This window comes from Lepidochelys kempii, chromosome 8, assembly GCF_965140265.1.
Source record: "Lepidochelys kempii isolate rLepKem1 chromosome 8, rLepKem1.hap2, whole genome shotgun sequence".
In the NCBI taxonomy this organism is placed as follows: Eukaryota; Metazoa; Chordata; order Testudines; family Cheloniidae; genus Lepidochelys; species Lepidochelys kempii.
Genome location: NC_133263.1, coordinates 88,672,272 through 88,697,950, shown reverse-complemented (window position 1 = coordinate 88,697,950; position 25,679 = coordinate 88,672,272). Strand labels below are relative to the sequence as shown.

The following is a 25,679-nucleotide window of genomic DNA, read 5'->3' as shown; positions in this document are numbered from 1 at the left end:
ACTCGCATTAACAGGGCAACCCTTTTATGATCACTAAATTTAGGAAATTAGTGAGTGAGCAAATAGACCAGAAAACCTAAGTAAACTACAGCACAAATTCTACAAGTAGTTTAGTTTGACACACGTAATTTAGTTTTATTTATAAGAAGTTATGTTTGTAAGTGTCACAAACTAAAATTTTTAAATAGTAATGAAATCTTAGTAATGACTTCGTTACCACACTCTATTGTTTAATTCTTACTAAGAAGCGGGCAAAGACCACTGGCGTTCGTGGAATCAAGTTTGTAGATTAGCAAAGTGAGAGTTGGTACGACTCTACTAGTTTAAGTAAAAGGAAATAGTAAAATATGCCATTGCTAATAAAAACAGCTAGATTTCAGAAAATAAAAAACATTAGTATGCAGTCTCTCCAAAAAAATCAGAATACACAGTAGCATCTGAATTTCTAACTCATGAGACAGCCTTTTAAGCAATAATCTCTCTCCAAACTGTTTTGTGCTACCACTGAAATTGGACTTTCTACTAATTAGAACTTTATCAACAGTAGTACTTCTCTGCAAAGGTTATTCTCCCCACAATTAACATTAATGGGAGTTTTATGTGCATACTGACTACATAGCAGGCCCACAGAGTAAGGCACTTCCTTAGTATCTATTGGTGGGGATATAGTAGAGAGACTACTACTCGGAGGAAACACCACTAAAGTTGAAGTAAATCCTTACCCCATTACACATGAAAGTGTAAACTGTATAACGAAGAGTGTATCTCCCCAGCCTTTATATTCCATTGCCTGAAACAAACAAATCCAATCTTAAAAATGAAAAATAATGTTCTAAAGTAGACTTTAATCCTTTAACGTTTTGCCGCAGTTAATGTGAAAGCCAGAAATGAGCACTAAAGGATCATGGCCATAAGGAGGTCATTCACCAATGCTATTACAGCCTTCTGAGTACAGCGGCTTAGTCTGAATCCAGATTCTAGAATCACAGGAGGAACGTAAGGCTAAAAAGGGACCTTGAGAGGTCACCGAGTCCATCCCTCTGCACTGTGGCAGGACCAAGTAAATTTAGACCATTCCTGTATGCAGTGTAGTTGTAGCTGTGTTGGTCACAGGATATTAGGCACACAAGATGGGTGAGGTAATATCTTTTTTACTGGACCAAGTTCTAATGTTGAAAGAAAAGCTGTCGAGCTTACACAGAGTTCTTCTTCAGGTCAGTCAGCCCAGACCTGAAGAGGAGCTCTGTGTAAATTCACCAGCTTGTCTCTCTCACCAACAGAAGTTGGTCCAGTAAAAGAGATTACCTCACCCACCTTGTCTCTTTTAGACCATCCCTGAAAGGTGTTTTTAAAAACCTCCAATGATGCTGATTGAACAAACTTCCTTGAAAGCCTATTCAAGAGTTAACCTACCTATATAGTTAGAAAGTATTTCTTATCTAACCGAAATCTCCCTTGCTGCAGATTAAGCCAAATCTCATGTCCACTGAAAATAGGACAAAAGGTGACAATTGATTGGTCTTCTTTATAGCAGAGCGTAACATATTTGAAGACTTATCAGATCCCCGATCCCTGGGATGCCTTTTATCAAGACTAAATATGTCTATTTTTTTTCATTTTTCCTCACAGGTCAGGTTTTCTAAATCTTTTATTTTCTTATTGCTCTCCTCTGGACTCTCCAATTTGTGCACATCTTTCCTAAAGTGTGGTGCCCAGAACTGGACATTGTAGTCCAGCTGAGGCCTCACCACTGCCAACGAGAACGGGACAGTTACGTCCCAGGTCTTACATATGACATACCTGTTAATATGCTCCAGAATAGCAGCCTTTTTTTGCAGCTGCTTCACAACATTGACTCTCAATTTGTGATCCACTATAACCCCCAAATCCTTTTCAGCAGCACTATCACCTAGTCAGTTATTCCCCGTTTTGCAGATGTTTGTTTCATTTTTCCTTCCTTAGTGAAGTGCTTTGCACTTATCTTCACTTAATTTCATCTTGTTGAATTCAGACCAATTCTCCAATTTGTCAAGATTATGAATTCTAATCCTGTCCTCCAAAGTGCCGACAAGCCCTCCCAGTTTGGTGCCATCTGCAAATTTCATTAAGCACACTCTCTACTCCATTATCCAAGTCATTAATGAAAACGGACAGCACCAGACCTTGGACTGTCCCCTATGAGACTCCACTAGATAAACTCCAGGGTGTCACATTGAACCATTTATAACTACTCTATAAGCATGGGTTTTCAACCTATTGTGCATGCACCCTACAGTAAATTAATCTAGGCCTTATTTCCCTACTTTGTTTTGAGAATGTCATGTGGGACTGTGTTAAAAGCCTTACTAAAATCAAGATATCACAGCTATAGCTTCCTCCCTATCCACTAGGCCAGTAATCCTGCCAAAGGAGGAAATTAGGTTGGTTTGGCATAATTTGTACTTGATATCTCTATGCCAGATTTGTGAAGCATTCAAGATACTAGCAGAGGATAGATGCTGGTGGACTCACACTCTTCTCTTTTCCCTCCCCAATGAGTCTACACAGGAAAAGGAGGCAGGCAGTAGTATTCAGCCTTAGCTTCTCGAGAAGCAATTGCTGACATGTAGTTTGCTTCTGTCATCCATTTACAGCAATATTCAGCATAAACAGTGAAAGTGGGGGATGTTTGTGAAATAGCGAAAGTGGGGTTAGTGTGCAGTTTAGAAACGACTGCTACCAGAGATGCAGCTCCACCAACGTGAGCAATAGAGATTAAAAAAAAAAAAACAAGTCTAGCATTGACGGCGTTAAGCGCCTGTTGGCTTGTTTATATTACAAGTGGTACCAGTTTAATTCAAGGTGTTTAACAAAACCTGTTTAAATAAAAATAATTTTAAAAAAAGGCAAAATCTGTGGTAAAACAAGATCGCAGTTTAGAGAATCGCGAGTGAATTTTTTTTATGATACAAAGCTTCATACACAATTAATTGTTCCACAGTATTGTGTTTTAGGATAGCCTTTTAGTTCTCCAGCTGTGTCAAAGTTCTTTGCAAAGTAGATCAGGGATTCTGAAGCCAGAAGAGCAGCTCAACTACAGATCCCATCACCTTGGATATTAAAATCTAACACATATGAAGGTAATTTTAAAGTGTGTGATTTTATAAACTAACAGAGACAGCATTTTGAATGCTGTTTTAGAACAGGGGTTCTCAAACATCATTGCACCACGACCCCCTTCTGACAACAAAAATTACTACACGACCGTAAGAGGGGGGACCGAAGCCTGAGCCCCATCCCCCACCCTTGGGGTGGGGGGAGACAAAGCCCGAGCTCCACCACCCCCACATAGGGTGGACCAAAGCCAAAGCCCAAGGGCTTCAATCCCACGCAGGGGGCCTGTAACCTGAACCCCGATGCCCAGGGCTGAAGACCTTGGGCGGTGGGGTTCGGGCTTCGGCTTTGGTCCCAGCAAGTCTAAGCCAGCCCTGGTGACCGCATTAAAATGGGGTCATGACCAACTTCGGGGTCCCGACCCACAGTTTGAGAAAGTTCTTGTAAAAATTAACAAAGTTACACTTCTTTACTGGTGTCAAAGGTACCGCTACCCTGTAATAAAAGATCCATAGCAGGGCTGTGGTTGGCCCAGGTCAACTGACTTAGGCTCATGGGCTAAAAATAGCTGTGTAGACATTTATGCTCCCCCTCATGGGGACTCCAGCCCGAGCATCTACACAGCAATTTTACAGCTACAAAGCCACACAGTGAGCCAAAGTCAGCTGATACAGGTCAGTCACGAGTGTTTAACTGCAGCGTAGACATACCCCAAGAGAGTAACAACTTATTATTCAAATGCAGTTGCTAATACTGCTATTGGGAGTTGAGGTCCATCAATTTCTAAATGATTTACATTTAGAACAGGCAAACAGTTACTAATGCCAACCCACAGCAGATGTTGCCAAGTGGCTGTTCAAACCCCAGTTGTTGTATTATGAATGGCTTTGAGAATGAGTTATTTGTCTCTCAGTTGGTATAAATGTCTATTCCATTTTATACCTGAAGATTAGAGTAACACGTATACTACATCTATGAAAAAAGAAAAGGAGTACTTGTGGCACCTTAGAGACTAACCAATTTATTTGAGCATGAGCTCATGAAAGCTCATGCTCAAATAAATTGGTTAGTCTCTAAGGTGCCACAAGTACTCCTTTTCTTTTTGCGAATACAGACTAACACGGCTGTTACTCTGAAACCTACATCTATGAACACACACAAACACTCCAAGTGTATGTGTGACAGATTATAAATACATACATGCTTTTAAAAATACCTATGCTACACAATTAGGCTTGGCAGAATTAGATTTTTTTAAACTAATTTCTATGGATAATAATGTTTCTTTTAAGCTTTTTTATCATTTAAATTTTCAGAGTTGCTGAAAATTATGTGTTAAGCATTTTTTTCCTATTTTCATCTATTTAAATTTTCACAACTGTGGGAAATTATGGGTGCGACAATTATTTGATGACAGTAGACGCAGACTCAAAAAGTTAAAGCTTTATAAACATTAAAACATAAAGTGTCGTCATTTCAAAATATAAAGTAAAATATCCTTAATTCAAACTCTAAAAATTCTCAAGCAATATTTTTCTTACTTTGCCTATCTAAATTTCAGTGCTCATCAATGGAAGTATTTTTCATCAGTTTGTATGTGTACACTGAAATTGACATTTACCAATAAATGTCCTTTCAAACCAAACAATACACTAATGCCACATAAATCTATTTGTTTCATATGGCCACCATGGCAAGGTAGAAAATACTAAAGACAAAAAATATAGTTTCATTGTGTTCTACAATAAAAGTGGAGAGGTTAATAAACTATAAACATAGTAAACTATGATGTTGTCATATTAGAAGTAGTGGTGCGCTATTTGGTGCCTTTGTTCCATACTTTGTAATGAAAGATGCTGTGAATAATAGTTTACAGAAAAATCCAAGAAGCACAGAGTTTAACTTAATATGAGACCCTTTGTTTGTTGTTTTTAATTGCATTAATACTTGTGCCACCTTCAAACATTTGGCCAATGCTGATCCATGAAAAAAAAGCAGAAGATACCTTAGTGAAACGGACAGAGACTACTAAACAACCAACAGTGGGATCAACAGGAAGTTGGAGGAGCGAGAAAGACAGGAGTGCCTGGGGGGCGACAGGGGAGGAACATGGGAGGGAAGTGAAAAGGAAATAATTCCTCGTACTTCACTTCCTGAGCCAGTAGGCGAATATTGCACTGTAGAGCAGCGATACTCAGAACGAGGCTCACAAGCCACAAAGAGTCTCCTAAGGCTCTTTGCAGCACGTGGTATTAAAACACTGGTTTAATTATTAATCAAAGTTATTAACCAATCAGGATGCTTTTACTATGTTATTAACTAATGAAGTTTTCAACTTCCACTAAGTTATGAACTTATTTTGCTGTGAGAAAATTATATAACTAAATATAATATAGTAGTATTGTGAATGAAGCAATGAATTCACACTACTATGGCTCTTTTGGCAATGCTGATTGCTAATTTGGCTCCTGAACCACTGAGGTTGAGTATCCCTGCTGCAGAGAGTGCATCAAGAGTAGGCTGTCGAGAGTATGCCTCATGTCATTCCAACAGCAATCAGTCCAGCTGATTAAGGAACCCTATTCATTCAAAGGGAAGATTACTATAATACAGGAAGGAGATTTAAATGTTGCTAACAGTCACACAGCTGTAACAGTTCAGAGATGTTTTCCTTGGAGTGAACAGGAACTGCATCTTATTGCTTATCCTCTATGTATGACTGAAGGTCCCACGATATTAGGAGATAATATGTTGCTAGAGTTAATGTGACAATGAACTAAACTTCACAGAACATTTAGCAGTGCATTATTAATGGGTTTGGCTTTATGTCCTTTGAGTTTATCTACAAGGCTGCTTAATGTTGCTTAGTTGTAACTAGGGGCTTGTCTTCACTACAGGGGTAAATCAACCTAAGTTATGCTACTCCAGCTATGTGAATAACGTAACTGGAGTCAACGTACCGTAGGTCAACTTATCCTGGTGTCTTCACTACACTGCATCTACAGGAGACGCTCTCCAGTCAACTTACCTTACTCTTCTTGGGGAGCTGGAGTACTGGAGTTGACCGGAGAGCGCTCTGTGATAGTTTTTTAGCCGGTCTAGACCGGCTAAATCGACACCCGCTGTATCAATTGCAGCGACGTTCATCTCCCCAGTAGTAAGGACAAGCCCTAGGATGGGGAAGAGTCTCTTGCTTTCTTTGCCTATCTTAACTATACTGTTCTGAGTTTTTGTTCAAGCAGAACTCTTACATTAGTACATGTCCTGATTTCTATTACGTAGCCATCTGATGACAGACTTCTCCATTAATACTTTGTCATGGAAGCATAGCTTTGACAATCACCAAAGCTCAATTTAGTTCTAGTCTGTTTTCTGCCTAGTTGAGGGAAATAGTACTGAGTGTACAACCTCTGATGTAAGTTATTCTGAGAAGAGCAGAATCTCTCTCGGGGTTTGTCTTACATGTCCCTGCTGACACAACCTCTCTAGAATCTCATTTTCTTTGTAAACAGATCTAAGGCCAACTACAGATATTCCATTTCAAAGTTATCCTATCCATACACACACCCTTTGTATTTTGTAACTTAACAGTAGGTTTGAGGTGGAAAGCATCTATAATTAAAAAAAATGTCTACAGACATATAGCTGTACACATACAACAACAAATATTAACATCCAGTAGAGGTTAGCATTAAACACTACACTAATGCTTAAAAGCCATCCCACAATCGAAGATCCTAGATATTGATCAGTATTTCTCTGGATGACAGACAACAGCACAACTGGCCAGATGACTTCAGGCATCTAGCAATAGTCATGTTAGATGCCTGAAAACTAACATTCCCAATTTAAAGTAACCGGCCTCCATGCCAAGCACACCAGCAGCATTATTTATTTATTTTTTAAATATAAATATGCACCCACACCCCAGTGAGTACTGGAGAAAATACAGGTTCTCTCTCTCTCCTCCACCCCCCACCTGTATGGTATTAGAAGGGTCTTTGGCTGGGTATATTTCCCAATTACCAAATAATGTCCCCTTTGAAGTATTTTAGAGAGGAAGGATGGGCCAGTGGTTAGTATCCTAGTCAAGAACTTGGGATACCTGGGTTCAATCCCTGATCCACCACATACTTCCTGTGTGACCTCGCACAAGTCACTTGGAAACTGAACCTCAATTCCCATCTGTAAAATGGGGATAATAGTATTATATACTATAGCAGTATTTCACAGAGGTGTGAGAACACACACATGAAAGATTGTGAGGTGCTCGAGACTAATGATGATGGGGGCCATGTATGTACTTGAAATAGACAGAAAAAAAAGCCAGGTGACTGACCAGTTAAAGAAACTTACACCTACCGGCTTCATTGAGGTTTATTCACTTCATTGCCATGAATTATTTAGATGTAAATTTTGCTTGCTCTCAGCACATAGCCATTTCTGCCTGCTGTGTAACTGGGAACTCAACAAGATGTCAATACCTTTGACATGAATTAATGAAAACACTACGTATAACCATGACAAATCATTGACATGCTTTAATAATGGGAAAATGTTATCAGCTTTTATTACAAACATTTTCCTATGGATCTGAAATCTTTTTGTCTGACAGTTAACGCTCCACAAAAATCCAGGTTTTGAGCCTCTTTACATAACAGCCAGCCACTCTTCCCCCTGTGGCTATACTTTTTATTATTGCTTTATTAATGCATTTTTTGGATTAGCAGAGAATGCAAAAATAAATTTAGTACAAAGATATGCTTTAGAAAAAAACAATGAAATAAAATACACACATTTATTAAATAAAGTTTCATAATCCTCTGGACGCTGAATTTTCTGGGACTAAGTTAAGCGGAATGAGTCTTTGATCACCTTCATTGCCAAGACCTTTTCCAGAGAGCAAAAGAATGTTTACTCAAAAAATTGGGGAAGAGGAGGTTTCTACACATACTGTGAATACACAGACTCTACAGAGTAGCACAAAGCCGACATTCAACTCCTCATTGGTTTGCTCTGATTTATAAAGGAGTATATTTCCCTCAAATATATTCCAGCTGAGCTGCCTTTGGCGTATCGCAAAGAGGAGTGGGGTGAGGAGGAAGGACAAACTGACACTCTGAAATACTTTCTGTTCACATCCAGTTCTCACAGCTAATCATATACTCATGATCAAAGCCATTGCCAGCTTTAATAAATTAAACAGGAAAAAAGATATTCCGAGGAGTAGATATCGCTTTAGATCACAAGACTTCCCTACTGAAATGTCTATGCAGCATCACAAACATCACAAAATAGTTTATGGTAAGTGTACATGGATTGTGATTTTATTAAAGGAACAGTGCTAGTAACTCCTTTATATGATTATCTGTTTTCTCTACTGATATGTAAGAGATTTACTCATCTAACTGCCATTAATATTAATTGGCATTATCATTCACACAGAAGGAATTTATATGGGTAAAGGATATCCCCCACCCCTGATATTTACCTGCTTCACCATTTCACTTTTTAGTATAAGCTACGGTTGAAAGCCTCAAGTAGTATCTCTTGGAGGGGGGAAGATATACCAATTTATTTTACTAAGTGGTGTTCAAGATCAGTGCTTTTGTCAGTGCTAGAAGAACAAATTAAGCACACTTACTTACATTCAAGTTCTAAATTTGCATACAGATGTTAAACACATTGATCTGTGGGAAGTCAGGTAATATACTGGTGAGTTAATATTGGTAAATATTAATATTTACTGTGTTCAAAATCCACCATAAATAAGCCAACTACCTCTACAAATCAAAAGAAAAAAATCCAAGAAGTCTGCAGTGTTTCATCTTTCTAGTACAAGCCAGTCAGGAATAAACTACTCTGAAGTCTTCATATCTTCCTAGTACTTGGTTTTAATTATTTCATTCCTCTTTAGGAAAAAGGAATTGCTTAGTTCTTATGAAGATCAGTATAAAGCCATTCCATGGATTTCATCGGAAATAAGGTGTCTCATATCAACAGTCACTAATTCTCTTAACTATTTATACTTAATTTTATAGGGAACTTCTGTGGTTTCTTCAGTCCTCCCTCCAAAAATGATCCCTTACATATAGTATAGTTTCACATTTACATATAAATGACAAATACTGTATAAAAAAACAAGTTGATAAGTTACAGAAAAACAAAGTCATTCTGCATTCACATTTGAGTTATGATGAATAGGAAAAAAACCATTTTCTCTAGCAATACAGAAGCATATATGACAGAAAATGTTTACTGTACAACTAAAGGCTTGCAATTTGGAACAAGAGTCCTACCTTTTGCGCATCTCCTGTGAAATAGGCAATGGCCAAGGTGGGAAGAATCATAAACAGTGCATTGTAATAAAGCAGACCATACTTTCCCAGCTCCTAGGAACAGGAAATAGTTGGGTATTTAGGTTGGCTCCACCAAACAGAGACATAAAACCTTATACATAAAGCTACACAAAACCAGGTCTCATCAGTGAAATGAATGTGGTATTCCTGCATAGTTAGAAGGGAAACATGGACATTTTAAATATTATGAAATAAATCTGTCTTGTGTATGACACTTTTAGAACAACTGGGCAAATTCTGTGCTTGGATGTTCTTTCAGAGACCCATAAAGGCATTGCTGAAATATTAACAACCATCAATATTTGGGTCTGAAAAACTCAGGGACACAGCCATGTTTCATTTCAGGTAGAGAAAGCAAATTGGTTTGGAATTCACAGAGAAGACAAAAAGACAAGACAGAGAGGCCAGGTGTTCATCAGAACAGGCACAGTGCCTGGACACTCTCTAAGTAAATGACCTCCATGGGCCCACCAACCAATCACTGATGTAGACAGAGCCAAACTGTGTTGGACCCAAAGAAGAGCTCTGTGTAGCTCAAAACGCTGTCTCTCTCCCCAACAGAAGTTGGTCCAATAAAAGATATTAACTTGCCCATTTGTCTCTTTTGGACACCTGAAGCAGGAATCATGACTGAGCCTTCATTCTGTTTGAGTTTTCTGCATCATTATGGTTTGGCCCTGTTTACACCAGCAGCCAAAGCATTCAGTAATAATTTTCTGAGAGGAGGCAAGGTGCATTGTCGGGGGAGTTGTGTTTTGACATGCGGTATCTCATATACAGACCAACTCCCAATACAGACAGAAAGAGGAGTGTACCTCCAGCAGGCTTGATGGAAAACTATTTATCAGACTTGTAAAATTCTCCCTTACAGTTTATTAGGCAATACTTTTACTTAGTTTGACTTCCATACAGCAGGCTTGGAAACCTGGTTAATAGTTATCATTAATCAAATGGAAGTGTCTTCACTGTCGAACAGATTGCAGCTATGCCCTGGAGCACTTCAAGATTGCAGGATACGTTTATAATGCTAAAATGGTCTATGACAGCCCACAGAAGAACAGATACACCTATAGCATACCTAGCTCAAAATTTTGCCATTTTCCATAGCAGCAGACTGGTGACATAAGCCACCTTATACATACACAAGCTGCCTTATCCTATGGTCAAAATATGATTCTATGCTACACAAAAACATGTAACTTCACCACAGGAAACTAAAGGAGAAGAAGATTAAGAAAAGCATTTTAAGCACCAGACTCAACATTCACAATAAATATAATCAAGAAAATGCTTCATAACACAGGCAACAGATGCTCCAAAAATTATTTACAGTGGCTTGTACTTGTATCTTCCTGGCTAGATTAATAGAAATGGAGTTCACTAGCAATGTAAAGGTTTATCCTCCACCTTGTAATTAAAAGTTACACTTAGCCCTCACACGGTATGTTGTGAACATCTGATAAGCTCATTCTTGTACTTTCAGGGTAGCCTAAACAATCAGTTTCTCTTTCTCAGATGTTGAACTACTAGGAACTTAGCAATACTGCTGAGACCCTAACTGAATACAGCACATTTACGTTCAAAGGAGATGAACAGGGACTCCCAATTGCCCCAAAAGTACACTACAGAGCATCCCTCAGACCCAGTGTTAAAAAACTACATAGTTGCAACAATAAGGACAGAAGTTCATGTCCAGGTCCGGCTGCAGAAAAAAGGGTAGAATAGGGTGACATATCAGCTCTCCCTGTCTTTGAAAGCAGTGGGAGGGAAGATGTGGTCAGTTCACTGTCTAATGAAGAACCAGGTTTTTAATTCTTTTAAACAACCCTGACTTTGCAGTTAAATAGCCAAATTATTATTTCACGCAGATACAAATAAATATAGCTCCAACAACAGTGAACTGGTTATGCTTACAGTTTGATAAAACTGGATTTACAGCTTATTTCAAAATACATGCAACTGTTTTATTTTCAAATACAGAAGCGTCAAGTTAAGATCCAGAAGAATATTGTTCAGGACAAACAAGAATAAGGAGCAACAAAAGTTCTACTTTAAATAATAGTGACAAGATGTGCTGAGTTCAGTGACAGAGCTCAATACTCGGGGAAATGAACAGCTCATCAAAGCATCATATTACCAGCTGCAGAATACGCTCACATTTTCAGTCTCCAACAATTAGCTTTCTATTCATTTACCCATAATGTTCAAATTTTTAAAGGTCGCAGTGTTGTAGGTTAGCTGTTACTTTGCAACACAATAATGTCATTCTTAAAGTGAAAATTGAAGTCATCCTACCTTCGAATCCAGTTTTTGTTTTACATATGCACCATTTGCAGCTGTCAAGACATCGTTAATCAGGATAAAAATATATCCTTCTAGATCAAATGCCAAGTCAGAACTGGAGGGGGAAATTAAGATTTTAAATCTCTCAGAGTGTAACATTTATAAAACTCCTCCATGTTATATTTTGTCTGATAAGTTCCATGTAGAAAAGGCGTTTCCCCGTGAGCTTACCTGGCAGGCTAGCCTCTGTATTTGAGGCACTGAGCGAGGACTCAATATAATAAATGCTGCATTCAGTACTACTAATTGTACAAACTAAGGTCCTGATCCCATAAACGCCACAAATGCTTAACTTTACTAGCATTAGCAGTACCCCTGAAATCAGTGGAACTATTCCTGATAGTAAAGTCCAGCACATGCATAAGTGTTTGAGGATGGGAGCTTTAGTCTGGGACTGCAAGCCATTTTCTCTAGTTCTGGACTTTTTTTTTTTATATATAAATGAAAACATACAAATATTAGGCCATTAACTAGTCGTCTACTCTTCTCACAGGTGAACGAGTGAGTTTTTCCACTCACCTTCCCCTGACAATGAAATTCAATGTTTTGCATAACTTCAGCAACTTCCATTTAAAAGGATTATAAAATATTTTAAAATCAAGCTTTGACATGATGATTTAAGCCTTGTTTACACCAGAAAATTGTATCGCTTTCACTTTTTCAGTTATACTGATATAAAGGTGCTTGTACCAGTATACTTTATTTACCTAGTAGAAGGGGAATAAGTTATATTGGTAAAAGGCACCTTAATACCAATGACAGGTTTCAGAGTAGCAGCCGTGTCAGTCTGTATTCACAAAAAGAAAAGGAGTACTTGTGGCACCTTAGAGACTAACCAATTTATTTGAGCATAAGCTTTCGGATGCATTTATTTGATGCATCCGATGAAGTGAGCTGTAGCTCACGAAAGCTTATGCTCAAATTGGTTAGTCTCTAAGGTGCCATAAGTACTCCTTTACTTTTTGCTTAATACCAATATAACTGCATCCACACCAGGGCTTTTACTGGTATAATTATAAGTAAAAATAATAAAAAACTTATTTTATAACTCATACCCCTAACCAAAACAGCAGAACTTCGAGTGCAGACCAGGCCTCACCCCCATTCTACCATTATCTACATGAAGGCCAGACAGTGGAAAAAAATGAAGGCTGAACAAGGACAAGTTATGCTTTTAAGTTTAGAATTTTCTAACTGGTCTATCTATCGCAGAGCATGCAGGCAGGATTTTGTCATTTAAGTGCTACCTTTAAATTATTATAGTTTATGAATTCTAATTAACTTTGTAAACTAACCAACATACTCTGTACAAGCCATTTAAAAAGACAAATAATATAAACTGTAAAAAGCTGTGTAATATAAAGTGGAAGGGATAAAAGCTTGAAGTCTTACCTAGCAGCTACAAATGCACCAATTATCATTGCAAACACTGTCATTTGAATGCCCCAAGAAAATTTCTTCCTGAAAAAAAGATACAAGAACCTTACTAACACGCATAAGCAGAGTTCAATTTTGACATTGCAGTGCTGTTTCTAGTATTAAGGGGAAAACGTTTGCTCTGGTCACACTTCAGACTTCCTGGTGTGGAATCAACATATAAAGAGCAAAGATGAGAAATTCTGGAAGAGCAGAATACTTATGATTTTTTAATTAGGACTGATGGAGTGTAACACTTCAGTAAGTGCTATCTGAGCCAACTATAGTTAAAGACATCCATTTGTGAGCTATTATCACAGAAAAATGCCATAATGCTGTGGTGACTGGCCACTAACACTGACTAGCCTGTGAATAGGTGACATTCAAGGGAGGATGAGGGGGAAAACATCAATAATACACAGAGTGACTGACCCACGTAAGATGTGGTGTAAGTCACTTTGGGATAGCCTCCTACCCAAAGAATTACAAGGTAGGAAGACTGACAAACCTACCTATACTCTCGGAGTTAATGATCTTGCCTACACTGCAGATGAACAGTGCTAGAATCCAACTACATCAAGACAATTAAGCTAGAGACTTGACCTCATCCAAGACTACCAAAACACAGTACATCCCCACTGTAGGGAATGAACTGTGTGTTAACCATTTGGCATATGGACATAATCTGCATGTAGAGTCAGCCTAGTGACAAATATGATAGAGATACAGTGTAGAAAGTACATTATTAATGTAAGAATCTTAACATTTTCCTCCCTTACCTTTGTAATTAAATATATAAACTTAATGCATTAGATTTTTTTTCTTTGATAAAAACATGAGAGTGAAGGACCCATCTAAGATAAGATGATTCTCCAATAAAATAATGTATTATCTGTGCTCTCTCTCTTTCTTGCCCCCATGTTTCTAAAGCTCAATTTATGTCTAAATCTGACTGCACAAATCCTCTACATGCAAAGGCTTACTAAAATGTTGCAAGCACTTTAACAATCTTAAAAATGATATGAATATAAGATTGATAGCTTTGGAAATAACTCACTTGAGTAAAATTCCTTCAGCAAACATTGTAAACAGAATAGAAAACCTTCTCAGAACTGTGAACATGGGCAAGCTGCAAAAGAAAAAAATAAAATTAAACACGAAAAAAATTATAAAACTCCACAGACGTGTTGCATGTTACACTCCAAGCTCAACCCCACAACGATACTTTGAATCAACGCCAAGTTACTTTATAGGAACTAAGAAAGATTAAAATCAGAGCTATACAAAACCACCACATCAGAAAGGATTCCATGGCATCCCTCTTGGAAATCACTAATTTGATAGCCAAAAGATACTACTTAGACCTGTCAAGGAATATTCACAGGAGAAAGTCTCCATCTCCTACCAGCTGGATATAGTGCATGTTACTTCCAGAGGTTAAAAATAATTTGATTTTGAGGGCTATTTTCAATCTCAAATCTATGAAATCCAGAGTAACAAATGAAGGTTGATTATATTTATTACTAAATGTATCTATTTATCTTAAGGCTTCACACAGTTCGATGTAAAAAAATCAAGCTGTATTATAGTGAAAAAAATGTTCCATGAACAGATGTGTAGCTGATTATGGGGTTCTTTCCCACTTTCCCCCAAAATAACGTCTCTTCAAAACAGCTAAGTCATACTATTTTCTCCATCCCCCCACCCCTCCTTGCCCCTCGCTTCAGCAGATCCAAAGCCAGGCATCTTTTAGTACAGTTTCTCCCCACTCCTTTCCTTCCGCCTCCCCAGATGCTGTTTAAGCGTAAAAACAGAGACTCCTCTAAGATCATAGGAATAAGCTTCATTGGAGACGCTGATAGATCACTAAATACCAGTCAGGAGAATGTCATCTAGTGATTTATGGACCTTTAAAAAAAACTTGCACATTCCAAGGCCAGGAAAGAGACCTTGATTACTAGTTGCCAAATAATAGTTATAACCCTCATTCCCCTACATTGCCACAAATCAAGCCCATGGGCATATTAAAGATCAGTTTCACCTTTATGTATAATCATAACACATTATAACCTTACTAAATAATAAAAGTTATCCATACTTCAGTTTCTTTGTGCTGAACAGTCCTGTGATTTGGTTCCCAAAATAGAGAAGAGGTAGTGGAAACGTCTAGAAAATTATAAGAGGGACAACACTCAATAAAAAATTAGACATCTAGAGAACTACCCATTCAAATAGTAACATGGTTACATGATCAGAGTTCTTCCATCCTGAAACGGTTAGTTCTCACACGCACATTCAGACCTCAGATAATATAATAAATAGGGCTATCAAGCGATTAAAAAAATTAATCATGATTAATCGCACTGTTAAAGAATAGAATACCATTTATTTAAATATTTTTGGATGTTTTCTACATTTTCAAATTTATTTATTTCAGTTACAACACAGAATACAAAGTGTACAGTGCTCATTATTTTTTATTACAAATATTTGCACTGTAAAAAACAAAAGAAATAGTATTTCAATTCACCTAATACACGTATTGTAGTGCAATCGCTATCATGAAAGTTGATCTTACAAATGTAAAATTACGTACAAAAAAAACTGCATTCAAAAACAAAACAATGTAAAACTTTAGAACCTACAGGTCCACTCAGTCCTACTTCAGCCAATCGCTCAAGTTTGGTTACAATTTGCAGGAGATAATGCTGGCAACGTCTTGTTTACAATGTCACCTGAAAGTGAGAACAGGCGTTCGCGTGGCACTGTTACAGCTGGCATTGTAAGATATTTATGTGCCAGATGTGCTAAAGATTCATATGTCCCTTCACGCTTCAACCACCATTCCAGAAGACATGCGTTCATGCTGATAACGGGTTCTGCTTGATAACGATCCAAAGCAGAGCGGACTGACGCATGTTCATTTTCATCATCTGAATGAGATGCCACCAGCAGAAGGTTGATTTTCTTTTTTGGTGGTTCGGGTTCTGTAGTTTCCGCATAGGAGCGTTGCTTTTTAAGACATCTGAAAGCATTTTCCACACCTCGTCTCGCTCAGATTTTGGAAGGCACTTCAGATTCTTAAACCTTGGGTCGAGTGCTGTATTTATCCTTAGAAATCTCACATTGGTACCTTCTTCGCATTTTGTCAAATCTGCTGTGAAAGCATTCTTAAAACGAACATGTGCTGGATCAACATCCGAGACTACTATAACGTGAAATATATGGCAGAATGCGGTAAAAAAAAACAGAAGACATACAATTCTCCCCCAAGGAGTTCAGCCACAAATTTTATTAACGCATTATTTTTTTAACAAGTATCAGCAGCATGGAAGCATGTCCTCTGGAATGGTGGCTGAAGCATGAAAGGGCATATGAATGTTTAGCATATCTGGCACATAAAAACCTTGCAATGCCTGTTCTCACCTTCAGGTGACACTGTAAATAAGAAGCAGTCAGCAGTAGCTCCTGTAAATGTAAACAAACTTGTTTGTCTAAGCAATTGGGTGACCAAGAAGTAGGACTGAGTGACTTGTAGGCTCTAAAGTTTTATACTGTTTTGTTTTTGAGTGGTTATGTAACAAAACAAAAATCTACATTTGTAAGTTACACTTTCACAATAAAGAGATTGCACTAGTACTTGTATGAGGTGAACTGAAAAATACTATTTATTTTGTTTATCATTTTTACAGTGCAAATATTTGTAATCAGAAATAATAATATAAAGTGAGCACTGTATACTTTGTATTCCATGTTTTAATAGAAATCAATGTATTTGAAAACGTAGAAAAACATCCCAAAATATTTAATAAATTTCAATTGGTATTCTATTGTTTAACAGTGCGATTAATTGTGATTAAGTTTTTTAATCGCAGTTAATTTTTTTGAGTTAATTGCATGAGTTAACTGCCATTAATCGACAGCCCTAACAATAAAGCACTGATTCTATAACAACAGCTTTCACTTACAGAGTGGTAGCCTGGTTAGTCTATATCAGCAAATAAACCTGAGTACTTGTGGCACCTTAGAGACTAACAAATTTATTTGGGCATAAGCTTTCGTGGGCTAGAACCCACTTCATCGAAAGCTTATGCCCAAATAAATTTGTTAGTCTCTAAGGTGCCACAAGTACTCCTCGGTTTTATAGCTTTCAGTTAGGGAACCATCTCAGTATGGTGACAAGCAAAAACATTTGTTCAGCCTACTTTAAAATATGAGTTACAACACACACTTCTGAAAAATGCATTCATCTTAAGCAATAGTTTGCGAAACATTAACAGAACATCTTTGGTTGCATATAGATACTGTCTTTAAAATTAAAGGCAAGAAAAACTTGGAAAAAATACATACATGAGAATACAAAAATAAATACAACAACTGCCTTACATAGCAGAATTCTGTGCTGGATTGCATAATGTAATAAGGCAGAAACCATGTTATATTTGATGAATAACGTATTTTAAAACGGTATATTTTTAAATAAAAGGCATTATTTCTTTCAAGTCTAGCTGACAGCACTAGCTGTTACTGAACTTCTTAAAGAATATGCACATTTTAAAGTGTTTATACCTTAAAAGGAAAGAAAGAACTGTATTTTACATTAGACACTATGCAGGGAAATCGTTTTACCTTTCGAGGTATACTTCTATCAAAGTCTGGAAACTTCACCACCCTGAGTGCCTTTCCCACCCAAAGCACAGTCACCGTGGCCAGCATCTATAAGAGGAGCACAAAACACTCACTGTTCCATCCCGACAACCCCTCCCATGCACTACTAGAAACATGCAATATTCAGGAAACCAACTAACCTGGCCTAGTCCAACACATAGTGAGGAGGGAAATCTATAATTAAAAAAAAAAAATTAAATAAAAATACAAGTCAGCAAAGTCAACCTTGTACTTTCAGTCAATCACATTCTAGAGAGAGAAACACCACATGGAAATACAATCTGCCCCCCCTTCAAAATTTGCTCTTTAACTCAGTCTTAATGTTAGGCCTTTAATATTTGCCTTAAAGCATTCCCTGGCCAAAGCTTAAAAAAGCTGGCTGTACCGCTTGAGCTAACGGCACACAGCACCCATGACCCCACAGCTTTGGGATGCTAACAGCTTGTTCTCCCGGGGCTCACAGTCTTAGGGACTCTGAACAATTCCTTTCAGGCAGTGAACCTGCGCCCCAGCCTGCTCCACGCCAGGGGAACCCCCCAGCGATTAGCTAGCCAGCTCATCCAAACCACACAACCCCCTGAGGCAACAAGTGCCAAGCGAGAGTCACCGCGCATACCTCAGCTGGGGGCCAGGGTCAAAACAGTGGCCCCAAACGCCCCCACCCCAGCGCCGGCAGCCCGGGAAGGCGGCGGGGGGGGGGCGCCCCACGGGGCTATCCCTGGGGTTCCAGCTAAGGCCCCCTGCCCCGCTCGGTGCTGGGACCCAGCAGCTCCCCGCCCCGGGCCCGGCGGCCAGGGGGCCAAGCGCTGCTCCGGGCAACGAGTTAACGTGCAGCCAGCCCCCGCCCGCTCCGAGCCCGCGGCGCCGAACTCTGCCCGGAGCGCGGCTCGGGGCGGCCCGGCTCACCCGTAGCTGGTGAGGACGCTCTTGTTCACCACCACGATGAGGAAGGAGCTGAACCCGTAGAGAGCCGCCGCCAGCAGCTTGAGGCAGACGCTGAGGCTCGGGGCCGCCATGCCCGGCTCCTCATCTCCGCCAGCGGGGGCTTCTCGCGGCGCCCCGGCTGCCTGGCGTCTGCGCGCGGCGGCCGACATGGCTGCAGGGGCGCGGCAGACGGGCGGGGGGCGGCGCCGGGCCCAAGGGGGCGGGGAGCCCCGCTAGGGCTGCGGGCGTGGGGGAGTTAGCGCAGGGGCGGGGGCTGCGCGAGGCTCGGCCGGAGAGGGGAGGGGAGGGGGGGGCGGCAGAGCGGGCGCGCGCGCGGTGCCGCCCCAGCCAAGGGGCGGCGGGTCACGGGCTGCCGGTGGGGTGGGGGCCGATCATAGCGGATCCGTGACCGGCTCCGGCGCTGCCGGCGGAGGCGGGAGTTGGCATCCTCGGGCCGCTGTATTTTGGGACTCGCCCAGTCCAGCCCTTGCGCTGAGGCAGGACCAAGTCAGCCTAGAATCATCTCCCCCGTGTCCAACCTGTTGGTACCAACCTTCAATGATCTTGCGTCCACAAATTCCCTTGCAAGCCTCTTCCAGAGGCTGGTTCCCCTCCCCCGGTTTGATCTACTTCTCCCTGGCTGCAGATTAAGCTCAGTAATCTTTGGGCTTCAGTGGTTTGGGAGGACCATTGATCAAATGGCTCCGGTAAAGAGGACTGTGAAGACTGGTAGTGGGTTCTGACTCACTCTTCTTTTCCCAAGATGAAACAGTTTTTGTTAACTTTTCCTCATAGGTCAGGTTTTCTAAACCTTGTATCATTTTTGTTGCTCTCCTCTGGACTCTTTCCCATTTGTCCACATCTTTCCTAAAGTGGGGTGCGAAGAACTGGACCCAGTATTCCAGCTGAGGCCTCATCTGAGCCGTGTAGAGCAAGATGGTTACCTTCTCTGCCTTACACAGGACATACCTCTGTTAACACATCCCACAATGATATTAGCCGGATGATACTAAACTGGGAGGAGTGGTAGATACGCTGGAGGGCAGGGATAGGATACAGAGGGACCTAGACAAATTGGAGGATTGGGCCAAAAGAAATCTGATGAGGTTCAATAAGGACAAGTGCAGGGTCCTGCACGTAGGACAGAAGAACCCAATGCACAGCTACAGACTAGGGACCGAATGGCTAGGCAGCAGTTCTGCGGAAAAGGACCTAGGATGACAGTGGACGAGAAGCTGGATATGAGTTAGCAGTGTGCCCTTGTTGCCAAGAAGGCCAATGGCATTTTGGGATGTATAAGTAGGGGCATAGTGAGCAGATCGAGGGACGTGATCGTCCCCCTCTATTCAACATTGGTGAGGCCTCATCTGGAGTACTGTGTCCAGTTTTGGGCCCCACACTACAAGGAGGATGTGGATAAATTGGAAAGAGTCCAGCGAAGGGCAACAAAAATGATTAGGGGTCTGGAACACATGACTTATGAGGAGAGGCTGAGGGAACTGGGATTGTTTAGTCTGCAGAAGAGAAGAATGAGGGGGGATTTGATAGCTGATTTCAACTACCTGAAAGGTGGTTCCAGAGAGGATGGTTCTAGACTATTCTCAGTGGTGGAAGAGGACAGGACAAGGAGTAATGGTCTCAAGTTGCAGTGGGGGAGGTTTAGGTTGGATATTAGGAAAAACTTTTTCACTAGGAGGGTGGTGAAACACTGGAATGTGTTGCCTAGGGAGGTGGTGGAATCTCCTTCCTCAGAAGTTTTTAAGGTCAGGCTTGACAAAGCCCTGGCTGGGATGATTTAATTGGGGATTGGTCCTGCTTTTGAGCAGGGGGTTGGACTAGATGACCTCCTGAGGTCCCTTCCAACCCTGATATTCTATGATTCTATGATAGCCTTTTTTGCAGCTGCCTTACATTGTTGACTCATTCAATTTGTCCTCCTCTATAACCACCAGATTATTTTCAGCAGTACTAACGCCTAATGTGATTCCCCATTTTGTAGTTGTGCATTTCATTTTTCCTTCTTAAGTGAAGTACTTATGGTGATGGTTTGCCTCCCCCTTAGTATGCCACCTGATGTGCTGAGATGCCACTGAGCCTGTCTGTTATGCCAGCCTGGTACCCTTTTTACCTGTCTTGCTGAGCCAAGCAATTCTATTAAGCCTCCTCAAGCACACACACGGAGGCAGGGCCATGCCAAAGTGCAGAACGAAACAGACACAGATGAGTCCTGTGAAGGCTCAGCTTAAGGGACTTGCCCCCAGCACTCAGGTGTCTGCCTCCTTTGGGATGCAGACCCAAAGATATATTATGAAATCTGCCTCCTCCCTCAATGTGGAGGAAGGTATGCAAAACCTCTTATTTCCCTCCATCCACCAGTTATGAATTGCACAAACTGGGTTATATTATAAACAAGAAATTAGTTTATTAATTACAAAAGGTGAATTTTAAGTGAATATAAGAGGTAACAGACAGAACAAAGCAGAATACTGAGCAAATAAAATGAAATACACAAGATAAGCTCAATATACTTAAGACACAGGTTACAAAACATAATTTCTCACCCTAGGTATTGTCACAGGTAGATTACAGAAAGTCTTGAAAGGAAGCTGCACTGGCCTGCACCTGGAGATTTCAGGTATTTCCACTCACAGACTGGACACGCTCCCAGCCTGGGTTCAACCTTTCTCCCCTCAGTTCAGTTCTTGCTTCCACATGTTTTTCACTGTCTCTTTGGGTGAGGAGGCAGAGGAGAACCTCGATGATGTCACTCCCCTGCCTTATATAGCTCTTGTGTATGGCGGGAACCCTTTGTCTCCCAGTGGAAGAACACTGGCATTCCAAGGGGTGGGTGCAGTATCAGGTGACTCAGACCCATGTCTCTGCAGGGCTGTGGCAGCCATTACTTGTAGGCTGTCTGGAGCATCCACAGGAAGACTCAGCTCTTTCACAGTCCACTGTCTCTCCTAATAGCCCATTAGCCCTTTGTGCCTTTTCCATTGTTATACCTGAAGGGCTGGTTGGGGGTGACACCCAAAGTAACACATTTGAAATACAGATACATAATTAATATTCCTATCTTAAGATACAGAAATGATACAGGCATACAAATTGGATAATCACATTCAGTAAATCATAGCCTTTCCAATGATATCTTACATGAGCCATTTTGCATAAAGCATATCTCAGTTATGTCATATTCATATCATAAGCATATTTTCATAAAGAATATGGAGTGAAACGTCACACTTATGTTCACTGAATTTCATCTTGTTGAATGCAGACCAATTCTCCAATTTGTCAATATCATTTTAAATTCTAATCACGTCTAACACAGTGCTGGCAACCCCTCCCAGCTTGGTGTCGTCTGCAAATTTTATAAGCATTTTCTCTCCTCCACTACTATCCAAGTCATTAATGAAAATATTTTGAATAGTACCAGACCCAGGACTGATGTCTGTGGGACCCCACTAGATAAGCCCTCCCGTTTTGACAGCAAACCATTGATAAGTACTCTTTGAGTAGTGTGTTTCAGCAGTTGTGCACTAACCTTATAGTAAATTCATCTAGACCATATTTCCCTAGTTATAAGAATGTCATGGTGGACTGTCAAAAACCTTATTAAAACTGAGATATATCACATCTACTGCTTTTCCCTATCCACTAGGCCACTAACCCTGACAAGGAAATTAGATTGGTTTGTCATGATTTGTTCTTGACAAATCTTTACTGGCTATTTTCTATAATGCTATGTCCTGTGGGTATTTACAAATTGATTGTTTAATAATTTGTTCCAGTATCTTTCTATGTATCAAAGTTAGTCTGACTAGTCTATAATTCCAATGGTCCTCTTTAGTCCTCTTTTTAAGTACTATAAGTACTATATTTGCCTTCTGCAGTCCTCTGGGACCTCACCCGTCCTCTGTGAGTTCTCAAATATAATCACTAATGGTTCTGAGATTACTTCAACTAGTTCTTAAGCATCGTAGTTTAAAGTTAATCAGGCTCTGCTGCCTTGAATACAGCTGAGTTATCTAAATATTCTTTAACCTCTTCTTTCTCTATTTTGCCTTGCATTCCTTCCCCCTAATTGTTAATATCAATTATGTTAAGCATCTGGTCATCATTAACCTTTTTAATGAAGACTGAAGCAAAATAGAAGACAATCTCGGGGGGTGGAGGAGGAAGGACAGCTGGCAGTTTCTCAAGGAGACAATATTAAGGGCACAACTGAAAACTATTCCGAAGCGAAGGAAAAATAGGGAGGAAAGTAAGAGGCCAATATGGCTCCATCAGGAGCTCTTTAGTGACCTGGAAATCAAAAAGGAATCCTATAAAAAGTAGAAACATGGACAAATTACTAATGAGGAGTACAGAACAACACAAGAACGTAGGGACAAAACCAATGCACTAAATAAGTTACACCTAGCAAGGGACATAAAAAGGAATAGGAAGAGGTTCTTTAAATACATTAGGAGCACCAGAAAGACAATGGAAAGTGTAGTTCCACTACTTAGCAGGGAAAGAGAACGAATAACTAATGACATCAAGAAGGCTGATCGGCTCATACTTCCTGTTCTTCCTGTTTATTCCCCATATTCCTTGCATTTGTGTATAAACATCTAAGATGTTGAACAGATTCCCCCACTGATTTCCCTCTTGTTGCTCCTGTGACCCCATTGTAATTTTCCACATCCCCCTCAATATCTAGTTCTCTGTTAAGGTCACTTCTTTTTATACTAACCTGCCCCCTTTGAACTTAGTTTAAAGCCCTGCTCACTAGGTTGGCAAGTCATTGTGCAAAGATGCTCTTTTCCTCCATGGTCAGGTGGACCCCATCTCTCCCAGCAGACCTTCTTCCTGGAACAGCAGCCTGTGGTCAAGCCCACCCATTGACATCATCTGTGCAGCCATGCATTCATCTTGAGGGTAAAGGCCCAGGCAGGGCCATGCACATCCTAAACTGGGAAGATGGCTAAAATCAGAACCTATGCTCCTGACCCTGGAGTCACTGCTGATCTGCTCAGGGTCATACCTGGATGAGCAGCATGGGGGAGTGTCAGAGGGATGGATGAATCTTGGTAAACTTTGTGTAACATTTCAGACACAGGCTCCAGACAGGCAGCACACCTCCCAGGACATTATGTCAGGTCAGCCGATGGATGCCTCCATCCCCTTCAAAAGGGAGTCCCTGACCATCAGCATCCAATGCCTCCTCCTATGGGGTGCAGTAGCCATGAGCCTCCCAGCCTTCGGGGCAGATGACGACTCCTCTTCAGCCACTGGGGTCTGTTCCTCATCTCCTGTTGCCAATACAGCATAATAGTTCTTCATCTCAATACATGGGGGGATCTGGGTGGAGAGTGGAGCACTGTCTACTGTCCAAGGTGGCCAGTAGCTAGTCTCCTCCCCAGCAAGCAGCCGTTCTCCTTCCTACTCTGGTACCACTGTAGTCATCTGTATTCGGCTAGCATCCTCCATCCCAGATGTTTCCATGTGCAACCTGTCAATGAAGTCCTTGTGCTCCTGGATTAAATGCCCGTGAGCCATCTCCTCCTGCAGCTCTTACCTGCTCCCTGAGGTGGATTAAATGCCTGTGAGCCATCTCCTCCTGCAGCTCTTACCTGCTCCCTGAGGTATTCCACCAACAGACACCTCTCACATCGAGTGGTTCCCCCTGCCTGGCTTTCATTGTCAGGGACATGCAGACCAAATTCCTAGCAAGTGAAGACCAGGGCCTGGGTGGAAGCCTCCAGGGTCAGGATGCCTCTCTGGCAGAGGGCCCCACAGGTACAGGCAGAGGAAGAGCTGGGAATGATGTTGGCAAATCACCATTTTCCTCCCATTGTAGAGTACCTGCAAGTTAAGGAAAACAACACACAATTTACCTCCCTGCCTTCCTCAGCTGGCTAATTCCCTTAGTATCCCAGCTGCCTTTGCCTTAGCAGCCACTTGCCAGCCTTGGCCCTACAAACACTAGGAATCCACCTCTAATCACTGGCCTATCCAATCAAAACTGCTCTTCTCTCACTTCAAAGAGCCCTACTAGAAGCAGGTGATAACTCCTCTAACTGCAGGGTAACCAAGCCTAAATTTCAAAACACAACAACAAGCCCAGTTCTATCAAATTCAATGGCAAGTTACCAGCACAGGAAATGCTCTTCTTTCACTCCCCAAAGTTAATCAATAGCAATAAGGCTGAAGTTCCCCAGAGATACCCACCAGATGGTTGACTCCCTTAGTCTTTCAGCTGCCTTCCTCTCACCAGCCACCAGAAGCCTGCAGAGGTGCTGGGGTTGTAGTGGGAGCTGGGGGTAAAATATAACGTGCTGATGGATGGAAGGATTGTATAGGGCAAGAAGAAAGATTTGCATAGTGTTGGCTTTAGAATATATTGAACAATCTTAAATCTAAATGAGCCTTCAACTACCAGCGTGAGTGGAGGGGTGTCTCCATTTGGGCAATCACTGGTGATCCAGCCACATTTACAAAAATAAATCCATATTTTTCAAAAATACATACAAAGGCAACAGGGAAGTTGGGCAGACAAAGATACGTTTTGGAGCCTAAATAGTTGGCTGTCTCTTTGATGCAGCAAGGTCAAAGGGAATATGAACTTTACTACTTTGCCAATTTACAAGAAAGGTTGCACAGCTCGGCAACATGCATGTAGAGAGAGCTGTGTGAACTTAATTAAGGAAATTTAAAAAAAAAAGACAAAATGACCCCAACATCAAATCTGTTCCTCAGTAATTTCATTTATAGGCAAAGCATTACAAATACAGTGTTTACATGTACAAACACATCAGCTCAGTTCAGAAACCAAATTAGGTGCTCAGCTATGTTGCATGTACTCTAGCAATGTAAGGAGATAAAGCC

General features: G+C 40.8%; 1 protein-coding gene across 1 annotated transcript in view; it reads right to left on the bottom strand.

Moving 5' to 3' along the window:
- Positions 1-18,973, bottom strand: part of SLC35D1 (solute carrier family 35 member D1) — a 30,996-nt gene extending 12,023 nt beyond the window's left edge. The window contains exons 1-9 of the mRNA XM_073357406.1: positions 18,786-18,973; positions 18,020-18,053; positions 17,841-17,927; positions 15,310-15,377; positions 14,269-14,340; positions 13,188-13,256; positions 11,748-11,850; positions 9,393-9,485; positions 723-790 (exon numbers count right to left, since the gene is read on the bottom strand). Coding sequence (XP_073213507.1) covers positions 723-790; positions 9,393-9,485; positions 11,748-11,850; positions 13,188-13,256; positions 14,269-14,340; positions 15,310-15,377; positions 17,841-17,927; positions 18,020-18,053; positions 18,786-18,973 — 782 coding nt within the window. The remainder of the gene's footprint in view (positions 1-722; positions 791-9,392; positions 9,486-11,747; positions 11,851-13,187; positions 13,257-14,268; positions 14,341-15,309; positions 15,378-17,840; positions 17,928-18,019; positions 18,054-18,785) is intronic.
- Positions 18,974-25,679: the final 6,706 nt, after the last annotated feature.